The 14637-nt window shown below is 47.7% G+C and overlaps 1 protein-coding gene across 19 annotated transcripts in view; it reads left to right on the top strand.

Moving 5' to 3' along the window:
* Positions 1-14637, top strand: part of PTPRT (protein tyrosine phosphatase receptor type T) — a 1148549-nt gene that overhangs the window by 901691 nt on the left and 232221 nt on the right. For all 19 annotated transcript variants that reach the window (XR_012061742.1, XM_072944247.1, XM_072944255.1 and 16 more), the window contains one exon: positions 123-225. Coding sequence is in view for 18 of the 19 variants with exons in the window: in XM_072944247.1 (XP_072800348.1) it covers positions 123-225 (103 nt within the window). In the remaining variant the exon portion in view is untranslated. The remainder of the gene's footprint in view (positions 1-122; positions 226-14637) is intronic.

The raw sequence follows: 14637 nt of genomic DNA, 5'->3' as shown, positions 1-14637 counted from the left end.
CCCCTTTCTCAGTCATGTCTCTTCTAGGCATCTAGGTGTCTTTACAGGTAGCGTCTAGGGGAGGGGGTGAGCGGGGTCTGGGACCTGTGCTAAGCTCCCTCCTCTCTCTGTTCTCTGTCCAGCGCCTTCAATGCCTGAATATGACACAGACACCCCGCTGAATGAGACAGACACGACCATCACGGTGATGCTGAAACCTGCCCAGTCTCGGGGAGCCCCCGTCAGGTGAGGAGGGTCTCAACCCGGACTTTGCTGTTTTCCTTCTCTGCACATGCGTGTCTCCCACTGAGTCACGTCACTGGCAAGGTCTGTGGGCAAGACTTCTGGAGGAAAAGGATCAGCAGCCCCAAGACCAGTTCAGAGGGGCCACTGAGCCAAGAGCCCTCCCTCCCTACCATGGGACCCCGGGACTGGTTGGGGAGGGAACATGGTGATGGGGACCTGAAGAGGGCTGAGAGAGACCTTTCTGAAACACACCTATAATAAATTTACTTAGTGGAGTTGGGGGACAGAAACCCAGTATCCTGGCAAGATCACCTCTCCATGCCTGACTGCCATTAACAGACAGGTGGACAGATTCACTGAGTTCTGAAAACAGCCTGCTAGAGATTATGAAGGGGTTATGACCTCAGTTTATGGTCCAGTTTATGGCCTTGGTGTCCCACAGGAGACCTGAAGTTAGTCATACTGCTGATTTTCATAAGAGACTGCTGGAGTCCAGGAGTGTATTTATGGCCCAGGCAGGGAATGCTTCTCAGTGGCTCACCTAACCCCGTGCAAGTCCACGGGCTCTTGGAGATCAGGAAGGCGGGCATCTCTTTTAAACAGGCTACACTTTGCACGAGGGCAGTAGCTCCTATGTTGACAGCTGGCTTTTGCTCAGAGCTCAAGCAACTATAGGCCCTGGAAACCAAGCAGAGTGGTGGGTGGAACAGTTTTCAAACTGGCTCAGTTCAGTTCAACAAACACGCATGGAGTATCTTCCGTGTCAGGAATGGAGCAGGGCACAGGGGATGAAAATGATTTATTTATTCATTCCCTCAACAAACATTTATTGAGCACGGAGTCAGGCTCCGTTTAAGTGTCTGGAACACACTAGTGAACTAGCTGGGAATAACTCACACTCTAAATTTAAAGTCCAGTTCTAGCTGGGAGGACAGAGAATTGAAAACATAGTCCCAATACGGTGCATGCTTACAGAGATGTGCGTAGGCCAGTATGAGAGCTCCAAGGAGAGAGTTCGCAGAGGAGGTGACCTTGAGCTGTATCTCTTATATGTTATAACATATATGAGATTTCACCAGAGTGGTAAGAGGGCCTGGCCCGGGCAAAGGCATGGAGGAAAGAGGCAGCTGGCTGTCTTGAGGAGCAACCAGGAGTGGTTACATTTGCTTTTGCATAAAGGTCAAGGCAGGAGTGGTGGGTTGAGAGTGACAGTCACGTTTGAGAGGCTCAGCCTTGCCTGAGGGGCCACAGGGAGCCCCTGAATAGCCACATGTAGTGTCTCTTTTATGATCCTAGAAACTGGGAGACCAACCAGGAAGGAGGAGGCTATCAAGATGGTCTCGTCACCTATTTTCCAAAGTGGGTCTGACTCTACCCAGAAATTATAGGCAGTGGAGCAGATGGAATCACCTGCTAGCAATTTGGCTTTTCCCATCTATTCTGTAGATTCTGAACAATGTTCTATCCTAAGTCAGGTGGGTCTTCAGGCCTTCAGACAGGTGTGTGTAGTGTGTGTGGGCACCTGAACCAAGAACTTTTGCCATATATTCTACACATAGGTTGTTCCAGGACTGTCCTACCTGTGGTGATGGTGGCTCTTACATCAAATAGAGTCATTGAGTTACTGTGTTTCTTCCTGTTACTCTTACGCAACATTGTCATTGACTTCTCTTTATGCAGTGAGACATTATTATCCTCACTTTCAGATGAACAGACTGAGGCTTAGAAGTGCTCGAGGGCACACAGACAGGAGGAAAGCTGAGTCTGAATGCAGGTCTTCCAGGTGCCTGAACACATGTTCTGTCTTGGCCACCGATGTCTTCCTCCCCTTCACAGCTCTTACCTCCTTCAAACAGCAGCACCGGGCGTGTGTCAGTGTTTTAGGAAGCTTCCCAGGTGGCAAAATCTGGCCCACGAAAGAGAAGCCTAATGAACACTGCCCAAATTAGCAGCTGACCCAGGATCCTAGGCCAGCTCTGCCCTAAAGCCCATGACCTTTAGGTCATAGATCCAGGTGTCACTTCTCAGGCCTGAAGAGCTGTCAGAAAAGGGACCCGATCAGCAGCATCCTGCTGTATGGCTTCCTGGTGAATGTGGCTTCAGTCTGGTTCCCCCCAGTCTCCTGGCCACTGTGTGACACAGTAGAAAGGATGTGAGTTCAGTGGCAGTGAATGTGGTTCAGATCCTACTCTGAAGCTGCCTTGTGACCTTGGGCAAGATACTAAATCTCTCTGAACCTCAGGTTCCCTTCTGGAATGCATATACAGGAGCTATTTCCCCAAAGGGGAGGAAGGTGTAGACATGAGGCAGAGCAAGGCTGGCCATCAGGGAGTTAGTGCCTTCATCAGCTCTGCTTCTTCTCTGTGGAACCTGGGCAGCTCTATTAAAAACAGATTTTGAAAATCTGCTCCATGCCAGGGTCACAGTGTTGCCCGATCCTTCCTGTTCAAATTTCCAAAGCCATTCAAGACTCTGATTTCATGGTGGGGAAAGAAGGGCTTTGCTTTTTCCTTAAGAGCCCCTAACTTCTTTTCAGCACAAAGCTTTAGAAAAGCTTTTTTTCTGAATTGTACTGTAAGTAATCTGGGTCCTATCCAGTGCCAGGAATAAAGTTAATTCTCACACAGATGATCAGGGACCCCTCCTCAGGATGAATCAGGTCTGTGAACCCCTGAAAACTCATCAAAGTCAGCTGAACCCAAATGCGAGGCATCATCACCATGTTTAATTGGGCAGCTACTATCATCCAAGATCCCTGTTCGAAATGGGGAAACTAAAGTTCAAGGTCACAAATATGAAAGTGAATAAATGTATGTATATGCATGACTGGGATATTGTGCTGTACACCAGAGATAGACACATTGTTATTGACTGTACTTCAATAAAAAAAATTAAGTTCAAGGGCACAAATTCAGTAAGTGATGAAGCCAGGACTCATACCCAGGACTGACTGACTCCAGAGACCAGAGAGCAGAGACCAAGCGGTCTTCTGAGCAGCCCAAACCAGTGTTTGCCCACCTGTTTAAGAAGCTCATACATCCTAAGACCATAGTAAATTAGGAGATGGGAATGGAAATGCCCCTGTAGCAGTAAGAAATGACAGCTGGCAGGGCGTGAAAAACAGTACAGCTCTACAAAACTGACACCAGTACTCAAGAAATGAGGTAGTCCACATGCTTCAGCCCCTCACGGCCACGGGCATTCATTTGTTTTTCCTGGTTCACCCAAAAAATGTATCATTAGGTCCATGTCTTCAAGTGAAAAGAGCCTGCTAGCTTGCATTTAATGAGCCTGTACCTGCTGTGTGCCTGTCGCTCTACAAAACTATCTGCATCCTCACAGTGTTGCAGATAAGACTCTCCCATTGTGCAGATATGGAAACTGAGATGCACAGAAGCTAAGTGAATTGACCCAAGCCATGACACGAGCAAGTGGTGCAGGCAGAATTTAAACCCAGTTCAGCTGACCCTAAGCCAACACTCACTTCACTCTAACCACACCACCTCCCTAGGAGAAAGTCATACGTGATGTATTTTGCTGACATTTCCATCAGAAAAAAAAAATTTAAAAGAAAGTGTCACCACTTGAAGGGGCAGTGCCTGGTGTCTGGAAAAGCCTGGCTGCTTTTCTTCTCAAAGCTCTGGATCACGAAGAGTGTGTATATAGTCAGTTTCTGGAATTATTTTCAGACTGTTGGCTTGGACATTTGCCAAGAAGGGAAGAGGCTAATCAGTGCTGCCCAGCAAGACTATCAGGACAAGTGTGATGACAACAGGGTAGGATCACAGTAGATTTCAGTTACCTTAACCCTTTTCCACCTTGAACTCTGGGCACTAGACGGCCCCTAGGGGAGGCAGTTGACCATTTAAGTCATTTTTAATGAGCGCTTGCTATGTGCCAGGGGCTGAGTGAAGCAGTGAGGATATAGCAGGAAACAAGATAGACATGCACGCCTGTTTTCTTGAGGCTTATCAGCCAGTAAGTGTGCATGTGAATAGGGCAGGGAGGTGAGGCATTAAGCAGTTAAGAAACAAAATAATGAAACTGGCAAAACAAGATAATACGAAGCCAGTAGGATCAGCAACTGTACTGACGGAGAGAAGGAGTAGACAGGCTGGAGAGATGAGCACAGCCCAGGCAAGAGGACCGACGTGGAATCCTGTAGGTCAGGGGAGCGGGAGCCTTGAGAAAACAGCAGAGTCACCCTGTGACGGCAGGACTCAGAGAACTCACCGGGTGCACTGGGTCAACGGTGCCGGGAATCGTGTTGTACAGTTGATAGTTTCTTGCTTTTCACTGTAGCATCATACCCAGTGAGTAAGCAAGGCGGGAAACACCATCTCCACTTCCAGGAGGAGAAGCTGAAGTCTAAGACGTGACGTGATTGGCCCGAGGTCACAGAGCTCATTACACACAGAGCCAGTGCATGGACCTAGCTTTCTGCCTCTGAGTTCATGGCTCCCCCAGGAAGTTCCGACTTCTCTGTGCCTGGGATGTCAAGTGATGTCTGGGTGACCTTTTGGTGGGAGTGCCGTGGTGTGAACCTCCATCAGCTAGGGAGTGAGGGGGTAGACCAGACACTTCTGGGTTGTGTGGGCCCAGCCTATAATTTGTCAACCCCAGTGCGTCTCTCTCTCTCTCAGTGGAGAGTCTTCCTGTTCTTAAACGGACTCACACCTAAGCCTCAGCCCCAAGGCCACGCCCAGATTGGCTGTTCTTCTTCTGCCGATAATGCTTTGGCCCTGGTTGAGCCCCCTCCAGCCCCTGCTCGGCTACTTGCTGCCCCTTTGAAGCCCCACGGCTCTGGCTCTGCCTGGTGGACCTGAGCATGCAGGGAGGGAGGAGGAGAGGAAGAAGGATTGCGGCGCAGGACTCCCGCGCCCTCATCCCTCCATCCCTCCAGCCAAACCACCTTGGCAGCTCGACCTATTTTTCTAATGCTCCACAATGGAGATTTATTGCTTTTGTGTTGCTTTCCCTAGGCCTTCAAAGATTTATTGGTTTTTAAGTGACAGAATCCCAGAATTGCTTAAAAGATCAATCAAATAGTGACTAGAATCTAATATTCAGCTCCAACTCGAACACGCCAAGCCTTCTTCCCCCAACGCCCCACCTGTCAGGCTGATGTATCTGTAGTAACCTTCATAAGAAAGTACCTTGGCCGTGAATTAATCACCCAGGATGCAGTCCCTGAAGGGAGGCTGGGGGCAGAGCCCCAGATCCTGTAGCAAGCCCCCCTCTGGGTCCCCAGGTGGCTTCCTTGGAGGTGTCCTCCCCTCCCCTCTCCTTCCCAGCCCGTCCGTCCCTGGGATAGTCCGCTCAGCTTTGGGATGAGCTCTTTCCTCCCCCTGTGCCACTCTCCACCCTGCTCTCTGACCTGCCAGGGCGGCTTTCTGGTTTGCCCCTCAGAAGTTCCTCCTTCTTCAGTCCATCCCCCACCAAGCTGCTGGAGCGGTCTTTTGGAAGCACACACTGGATCAAGTTAACTTTACTGCTTAAAATTCTTAAATGGGTCACTGGCTTTCTACCGCAGTAAGTTCAAGATTCTTCGCATAGATTTCAGAGCCCGTCTGCATCTGACCCTAACTTTCTGGTTTCATTTCCTTCCACTCTGCCCTCTTAGCAGCTTTGACTCAACCATGCCCCGTGTGCTTCCTTCATCATTCTTTCCCGAGCTTTTAATTACATTATACATTTGTTTGTATGTTTTCTTTGGGTATATTTCTTGCCTGCCCCTCCATTTGACCATGAGCTCCAGGAAATCTGGGCGCTTGATACTCATGGGTCCCCTTTCCCTGGGACGAGATCTGGCTTTAGTAGACGCTCGAAAAAAATTAGCTTAAGTAAGTAAGGAATTCAGCAAATCTGCTGGAGATGCAGGCTCCTGGGACAGCAGAGATTCACTTCACAGGCCCTGCTGCGTCCTTGTCTGTGAGAGCACAGTCCAGCAGAACTGCCTGCAGTGATGGAAGTGTCTGAGAGAGTCACCACTAACCACATGTGGCCATTAAGCACTTGAAATAGGACTAGTTAGACAGAAGAATCATTTTTTTAAATCTTATTATAATTAATTTAAATATAAAGAGCCACATATGCTAGTGGCTACCATTTTGGATGGTGCAGGTCTATAGGTAAGACACACAGGAAGAGAACAAATGTGGAAGAGCCTGTGTCCTCGGTCAGAGGTTTCTATGTGAGTTCAGCGCAGAAGCATCCATCACGAGCCTGGGGGGCCCAGGTACAAGCAGGCTTCCTGGAGACAGTCTTGCCTGAGACCTGCTAGGTGAGGGGGCTTTTGCTGAGTGAAGAGGGGAAGAGTGTGGCCCTGGAGGAAGCAACATCTGCAGGAGTTGCAGTTGCCCAGGTGTGTTCAGGGAACCACAGCAGGTTCCGAGATGAGGAGGGAGGCAAGGAGGTAGGCAGGAACTGGGTAAAGATGCTCCTCACTCTGGGTCTGGACTTTGTCCTGAAGGGTGTGGGGGATATCTGGCAGGAAGATGCCCAACTTCTTGTTCTTCTCTAAGCAGTCAAGCCCTTGCCTGTGCTGTTCCCTCTGCTGAGCATGGCATTCTCCACTTCCCCAGCATCCAGGTCGAATCTGCCGTATCCGGGACCGTCTCTCATCCTGCAGCAGATACATCAGCAGCTCCTCGGGCTCTCACTCTGTCCTGTCCCCTCCTCTGTCAGGGACTTGTGTTTTCAGTCTCTGCCAGCCTAGGACCCCCTGGAGGGCAGGGACTGAGTCCCACAGGCTCAGAGCTGCGGTCTCTCATGCTCTTCCTGCCACAGTTGACTTCCAAGTTGGATAAACTGGAAAGGCAGGGGCTCCTGGAATCAGATCCAACCTATGCAATTGAATTATTTGGTGGCTTAGGGTCAATTACCTAATTTTTCTGAATCTCCAGCTGCTTGTTAGTAAAATGGGATACCACATCACAGGTTGTTTTTGAGGTCAAATAAGCTAAAATGTGTAAAGTGCCATTGTTAGTTGTTCATTTTGTCCCTTGGGGTGGCCAGGCTGTTGAGACAGAGGTGGCTGCCTGTTCGCTGGGTGTTCTCTAACACCGTGTAAGACTCACTGCATGCAAAGTGCTGGCGTACGTGACGTGTCAGGGAACGTGCAGACGCCTCAGGGGTGTCCAAAAATCCTCAAGATGATTTTACCTTAAAAATAGATCCTCAGATTTGAGCACCTTTCAGAAACACCAAATCAAGGGCTAGGGGAGTGTCAGCTGCTGAAGGGCCAGCAAAACAAGGGCTAAAAACAGTGCCCTCAACTTGGAGGAGAAGCCACTTGGTGTTGTGAAAGCAAAGCCCACTTGGGAAGGGGCGTGGGGACTCCCATGAGCTCCCTTCACTGAGACCTTATAAAGACCAGAGTGGGTACACAGAGTCAAAGCCAAGCAGGACAGAAGAGACCAGATCCTAGAAGATGAATCAGGTTTAGCTGTTCATTCATTCATTTATTTATCAATTCATGAGCTAATTGAGTCAGTAAATACTTGATTTGAATTTCAGCAAACAGCCACGTGCAAGACACTGTGCTGAGCTCTGGAGAGCCAGACATGAGCGAAACAGGCCTACATGCTGCTGACAGCCCAGGGGCAGATGTAGGTCTGTGCTAACAGTGCCACAGACACTAACGACAGACCATTAGCAGCTGTAGCTGGTTCTTAGGGGGTCCGTGTCACCTGCCATCTCACCTCTGATTTCAGCTGTAGCTGAGCTGGGCAGTTCCATGCATAGTTACAGGGTCTCACCTCCAGCACCAGCACTCAGCCCTTTCTTCTGCTTTTCTGCCCTAATTCTTTCTCCAAAGCCCCATGGATCTTATTTAGTCTGAACAGGCAGGTGCAACCCAGGGATGCAAAGGATTTTGTGCTGCAAGGGCAACCCTCAACCAGTGCAAGGTGTGAGTCCAGGCATCAGCATGCTGACTCTTGTCCTTTGAAAGGACCATTCTAAGGCACACGTTACGCAGTCCCTCACACATCCCCCTAGGACTGAGCCCTGGTTTCCCACAATGGGAGCCAGCATGACAGTGCACACTTTATTGGTTTCTCTTCCTTCTGTGTCTTTTCCCTGTAAGAGAGGGATCAGGCCCAGACTGGGGGAGTCAAGACGTGGTGTTAGAGAAATTGAAAGGAGGCTAGCAGGACAGCAGTGGGGAGGAAATGCAAAAAAGGATGGCACGTGATGAGATTGGATGTGAAAAGACCAGGTAACCTGGGGCTTTGTTATCACTGAGGCAAGGACGTTTATACTAAGAGCAATGAGGCATCAAAAAAAAAAAGGATTTTAAGCAAATGAATGGTATGATCCATCTTACTTTTTAAAAAGGTCTTTCTGGCATCGATGTGGAGAACAGATCAGGGGGGACAAGAATGGTTCAGAGTGACCCGTGGGGACCAGTTATAGTTGTCCAAATGAGAGATGAAGGTGATGGAGACAGAGGGGTTGAGATGGTAAAAGTGTGAGCGTTGGTGATGGCTTCTCTATGGGGCAGGTGGTAGGTGTGAAGGAAAAGACATTGTCCAGGGTGACTGCCAGGTTTCTGGATTGTTAGTGGCATGGACTATGGTGTCATTCTCTGAGCCAAGGAACACTGAGGGAGGGAAAAGTCCACAAGGATGCTTTATCCAGGAGAGGCCGATGTGGGTGAATGTGGTCTGGGAACTGAATGGGGGAGTTAGGAGCCAAGTGGGCAAACACAGGTTGGGACCTGATAAATGGTCCAGGCAAGCCTTGGAGACCTCTGGGGGACCTCCTCCAAGGTCAGTTAGGACTTGTGGCTTGCTTTGAGGGGCTGCTTGAGGCAGAATGCACAGAGGATGCTGCGCAGAGGGCAATGTCACATGGCCAACGGCTCCTAAGTTCGTTGCAAGTTCTCTTCACTCCTAGGTGCGGATCTGTGATCCCTCTGCATTTGACAGGTATAGCTAGTTAAGACCATAGATTCTGAAATACCCTGGAGATCCAATGTACTTTTAAAGAAAGAAGAAATTTTATAGTAAAGTGAAGGAAACAATTGCCAAATTTCCTCTAGGATTCCTTTAATAACTGTGAAGCCCAGAGTGGGAGCACATGAAACAAACACAGTAGGGTTTTGCTGGTCCGTGGAGCTGCAGTGAGCAAAATTGGCATCGTTACCTTCTGACTCTCAGATATCAGCATAGGATGGTGTCCAATTAGGGAGGGGAAATGAAAATTCAGTGGATTTATTAACATGGGTAGTCTAAGGAGCTTATGAGTCCCTGTCCACGTTGGTAGGGCTGGGAAACTGTAATTACATTTAGATGCTCTTTCTGTAAAACGTCATTCATTTCACTTAGTGCCCGAGCTCTCTGGGCCGCCTTTGCCAGGGCCTGAAGATGAGGAGGACTGTGTCCCTCTCTGGCGTCGGGGAAGGGAAAGAGGCTGTCCACGTAAACTGCGAGATTTAGCCCTGCAAGTAATAACACCTGTTTCCAAGTCTCACAGCCTGCTGGGGTTTCATCACACCAGACTGGGAAAGAGGAGGAGCCACAGACAAGAAGAAGCGACCAGAAATAAGGAAGAGCAGGATAAACACAACTGCAGGGCTGTTCCGGAGAGGGCTGTCCCACCCTCCAAGTATGGTGACTAATGGGGCACGTGACTATGATTAAAGAGGCTTGTGAACTACTACCAGCGAAACCACCAAGGGGACGCTGGGCGCGGCACAGAGCTGCAATCAGAAAGGTCATCCAGGTTAAAAAAAAAAAAAGGAAGAAGGGTGAAACCCAGATCATTTAGGTGGGTTTGCATTCACTTCAGCTCATCCTAATGACATTGCTGGTCTTCTTTTATCAGCCCCCTGGACAACCTAGCTTACCAAGAACTGGTTCTGATGTTAAAGGATTCTGGATCATATTCCTTAGGATGAAACCAAGGAGGAGAAACAGGTGTTTCAGGAGGAATATTTTAAATGGAACAGAAGCAGTTGCTGGAACATGAAGAACGAAAGAGTGTTCTATTTTGGACCGTCTGCCATCTGGAGAGCTGGAGACAGAGACTGTTACTGGCAAGAGGAACAGGAGAGTATGGCTGTTATGTTCACCTCCTACCACAGGGACTATTTAAATTCCCAAAACCTGGAGAGGCATCAGAGCAGGGGTTTCAGATTTGGATATCATTAACATCCAGGTGGTCTGGAACGCAGGGGAGGAGTGGATGACCTTCTCCTGGGAGAGTGTATACTGTGAGATGAGGAACAAGGCAGAGCTCTATGGAACGCTATCAAGGAACCACAACAGGATGAGGAGGAGGTAACTGGCCAAAGACGCAGAAAAACCAGGGCAGAGTTAAAACACGAAAGCCAAAGGAAGAATAATCTAAAGAAGAGGAGATGGTTGACATTTTGTGATTTAATTTTCTCTAAGAGCTCCAAGCAGCTCTTACAGTAGAAAAGAAGAAAGACACACAGCTTGACCCGGGACCTGGGGAAAAGGAAGATGATGATATCAACAAAAGTGCTGAAAAAATGGACCATATGGTCCAGGCTTGATTAAAAATACCCATCAAGGTAGATGTGCAAATAATAGGGATACTGAGAGCCAAGCAACCTCAGTGCTGTTGCAGAATCCGTGCAGAGAGTACAAAGCTGGGAGAGGCTGGAAAGACAAGAAGTGATACTTAGGGAGTAAGATGATCAAAGGTTCAGTAATGGAGCCCTGCTATGGGATAACAGGGCTCTCGGTGGGTGTGACTGTTGGCAGTGATGGTAGATGGATGGTAATGGATTCAAGGTAGAGCCAAACAGTTTAAAGAGCAAAGAGGTCAGGCTCTGGATGGAAGGGCTGGCTGTCCAAGTAGATGTAGTTCTTGTAATGCAGAATCTCCCGCCCTGGGGAGCTGGTGAAGCCCTTCACAATTGCAACAGTGGGTGATTCTGCATGATGTCTTCTTCTGGGTCTCACTTGTTCTCCAACTTGTTTTCTGCTGTCCTTCACTTCTCACACTGTTCTGGCCCCTGTGGCAGTTTGCATTTCTGCTTTGTCTCAGATCTTGCACAGCTGATAACTGATGGCTCTCCGTTTCTCTGTCTGGAACCACCCAAAGGTCAGACTTTCAAGTCAGCCTCCATCAAGTGTGTTTCTATTGCCCGATCAACTGAAGTTCTTCTGAGCTAGTGTGTGGATCTGTGCCATGTTAGAATCCAAGGAGATTTCCTCTCATCCCCAAAGCCTTCTGCACAATGCTCACTCCAGCTGCCTGCGGCTGCTCAGAGTTGCCTCCTCTCGGCAGCAGTGAGAGAGGAGATCCTGAAAGCCCGGCTTTTTAGTAGGAATAGAACAACTTAAAGGTGAGAGTCTCCACCACTAGGTAGAAGAAATTTGTTCTTTCCCCCTTTCACAGTGAAACCCATCTTTATCTTGCTGCTTGGGGTTTGCTGTTTAGTGCATTTCCACTTTGTTGTAGGCTCACCAAGCAATTTATAAAGATGATAAATGTATAAAGTAAGTATTCATGGCCAGGAGTGGAGAATAGCAGCCCCCGTAGCACAAGGAGTCAAGATCAAGACTTCAGACCAACGCTCTCTGATATTGTAGTCACAGGCTATTTAAATTTAAATTAATTAGAATTAAACAAAATTAAAACTTCAGTTCATTAGCTGCATCATCCACATGTCAAGTATTCCACAGCCAGATGTGGCTAGTGGTTACCACACAGCATTTCCATCGGCACAGAGAATTCTATTTTAGTGCGTTGCTGCAGACTCTAGGAGGGCTGGTAAAACAAAGTCAGGGCCCATGGATGGTTTCAAACAGGATATTAAGGTAGGCGTTTGAGGTTATAGGTAACGGCCAGGAATCCTGTCGTGAGAAATAAGAAATATAATGGAGGCTTAGAAGCATAAAATCTGTGTGTCACCAAAAGCCAGAGTGGGACCTTTGACTGGGCTGACTTGCTGCTGGGACCCTGACCTCCTGAACTAGACTTCCCAGGTTCCATTGCATCACCCTTGCTGGGGATAAAGCCTGGGAAATGGTTTAACCCCAGAGTTTTCAAACTTTATTAAATATGGGAACCACCTGGGGAGCTAGTAAATATGTAGCTCCCTGTCCATCCCTAGGGGTAATGAAATTGGGCCCGAGAATCTGCATTTTGGACAAGCTCCCAGACTGTGGTGTCCTGCTGGTCTTGAACCACGACTTGTACCGCTGGTTTAGCCTGTAGGTCGCCTCGGGTTTGGAGAAAAGAGCCTGTACCACGTACTTTCTTCTGTGATGCTGGCATCTGTTCATTTTTGCAATACGGGGAAGCAGTTGTTTTTGCATTTTACTGTAGAGGTGCCCCTGTTGGTTTTACAGCTTTTGGAACTCTTATGTCTCTTCTGGTGTCTGTTTCAGTGTGAAGATAATCAGTTTTTGCTTATCAGATCTGAACTAGGATTTTCTGCTAGCTTATTTCTCTATCCCTGTCCACATGGGGGCTAAAAACACACCCCTATTTTCTTGTGATGATGACAATGACTGGCATCTGAAATACATGTTGTGTTGTTGCATGCTGATAGGACATCTAAATATATCACTTCTGTGCAGATATTGAGGCTTAGGTAGGAGATGGATGTTTGGTGAGACGGAGCATCAGTATCTGAACAAATCTGTATTCTTTTTGCAAAAGGCTAGAGAAACAAATCCATTTCTAACTTTCACTCTATAAAAAGTTCCATATTTTCTTAGATCAGACAAAATATATTGAGTGCCAAAATGCTGCAGCAATATGGGCGCGTCACTCAGCTGGGTTGGAATCTGTATGCATTGTCCCCCCGGGCCAGTTTTGATTATGTTCTTTTTCCTTTTATTGCAGTCAGCAAATCTGAATTTGCTATTGTGGGGAGAGCAGGAAGAAGAGGAAAAAAATGAAGGTTTTTAACCTTCAGAAAGTTCAGAGGTTCAGTCTGAATAAGCACAAAAACTTTTCAGTGTGCCTCTGAATTCCTTGAATTTGCAGAACTGCTCAGAATCCCAAGAGAACTACCTTGCACATAGAATTCGAGCCCTGCTTTGTAGCTGAAAGGCAAAGCTGAAATTATGAGAGAGGAGAAGAATTAGGGAGAGTGGGAAGAGGAACCAATGGGAAAAAAAGGAGTTTGGTCCCAGTCCAGGCTAAGTTTCAGCCTATTGTTCAGTTTCTTCAATTCAAAGCCATCTGCTTCCCACGGCTCTCAGATAACGTCTCCCCTGCCAAGACACCCTGTTCCTGCTTAATTGAAATTAGTTTCCAAGAATAGTTGTCCAAAGCAGTTTCCACTGGTGGGAATGTTTTGAAAGTCACAATAGGAGTTGAAGCTTTGGGATGCAGATGTCTACACACAAGCCAGATGTTCGGAAGGCGTCACGTGATCTACAACAGACTTCACATTTCCAAAGCCAGGCGTTCTCTCGTTGGCCTCTGCAACTCACAAATGGCTTCTTTGAAACTGTCACCATGTCTCCATCGGGGACCTATAATACTGCAAGTGTGAAGGGAAACAATCACTTCCATTCAGGTTTAGAGCTATGTGTTTCCCAGGCTTAATTATACCACAGGTATATAAATTACAGAAACATGTTAATGCTCCCATGATTAAAATTATAGACTGCCTAATTGAAAAAGCATAAACTGAATTGAAGAATTCCTAATTATAGTTTGCTTTGAGGTGTTAATTTCCTGCATCACGAATGCATAATTTCTTGGAACCTAAAAAGGTAGCCTCTTGCATCAGCATGTAGGCTGCAGACAGATGGGATAGGGTTGAAATCTTTCAGTTCAGAAAGTTGACAAGGGAGTCTTGGTTCAGTGGGAGAGCGTTGGAAGGGAGCTTGGAAGGAGGTAGAACTGGAGAACTGGACAAGCCAGGGTCCACCCAGTGGGCATCAGGACCAAGGACAGATGAGGAGCCCTTAGAAAGATTTTTCCACCTTTCTCTTCCCTCCCCAAAGTCTCAGCATTTATCCCAGTAGTTCTTAGTAATTTTTGTGCTGTAAGATTGTGGTTCTCAAATTTTGGTTCTAGACCAATGGTATTGTCTGGAAATTGTTAGAAATGCAAATACTCAGGTCCCACCCCCTGACCTCCTGAATCAGGAACTCTGGGGATGGAGCCCAGCCATCTGTGTTTTAACAAGGCTTCTAGTAGATTCTGATACGTGGTAGACTTTGAGAAGCACACTTCTGAGGAGTGGGTCACAGATAGCCAAAGCCACGTCCAGCTGAGCTTTGTTGAGCTCCTAGTCTGGATCAGAACCTGTACTTGGTGACTTACCTTTTCACCTTATACTCACAACATCACACTGAAGTAGAAAAAAATGATCCCCATTTCTCAGGTGAGAAAATAGAGATCCAAAGATGCTGGCTTGCCCAGCTCATACTGTCTTTGAGAGCTGTGGGCCTTGTCTGTAGGCTCTGA

This window comes from Vicugna pacos, chromosome 19, assembly GCF_048564905.1.
Source record: "Vicugna pacos chromosome 19, VicPac4, whole genome shotgun sequence".
Classification (NCBI taxonomy): Eukaryota; Metazoa; Chordata; class Mammalia; order Artiodactyla; family Camelidae; genus Vicugna; species Vicugna pacos.
This window is presented reverse-complemented; position numbering and strand designations above follow the sequence as displayed.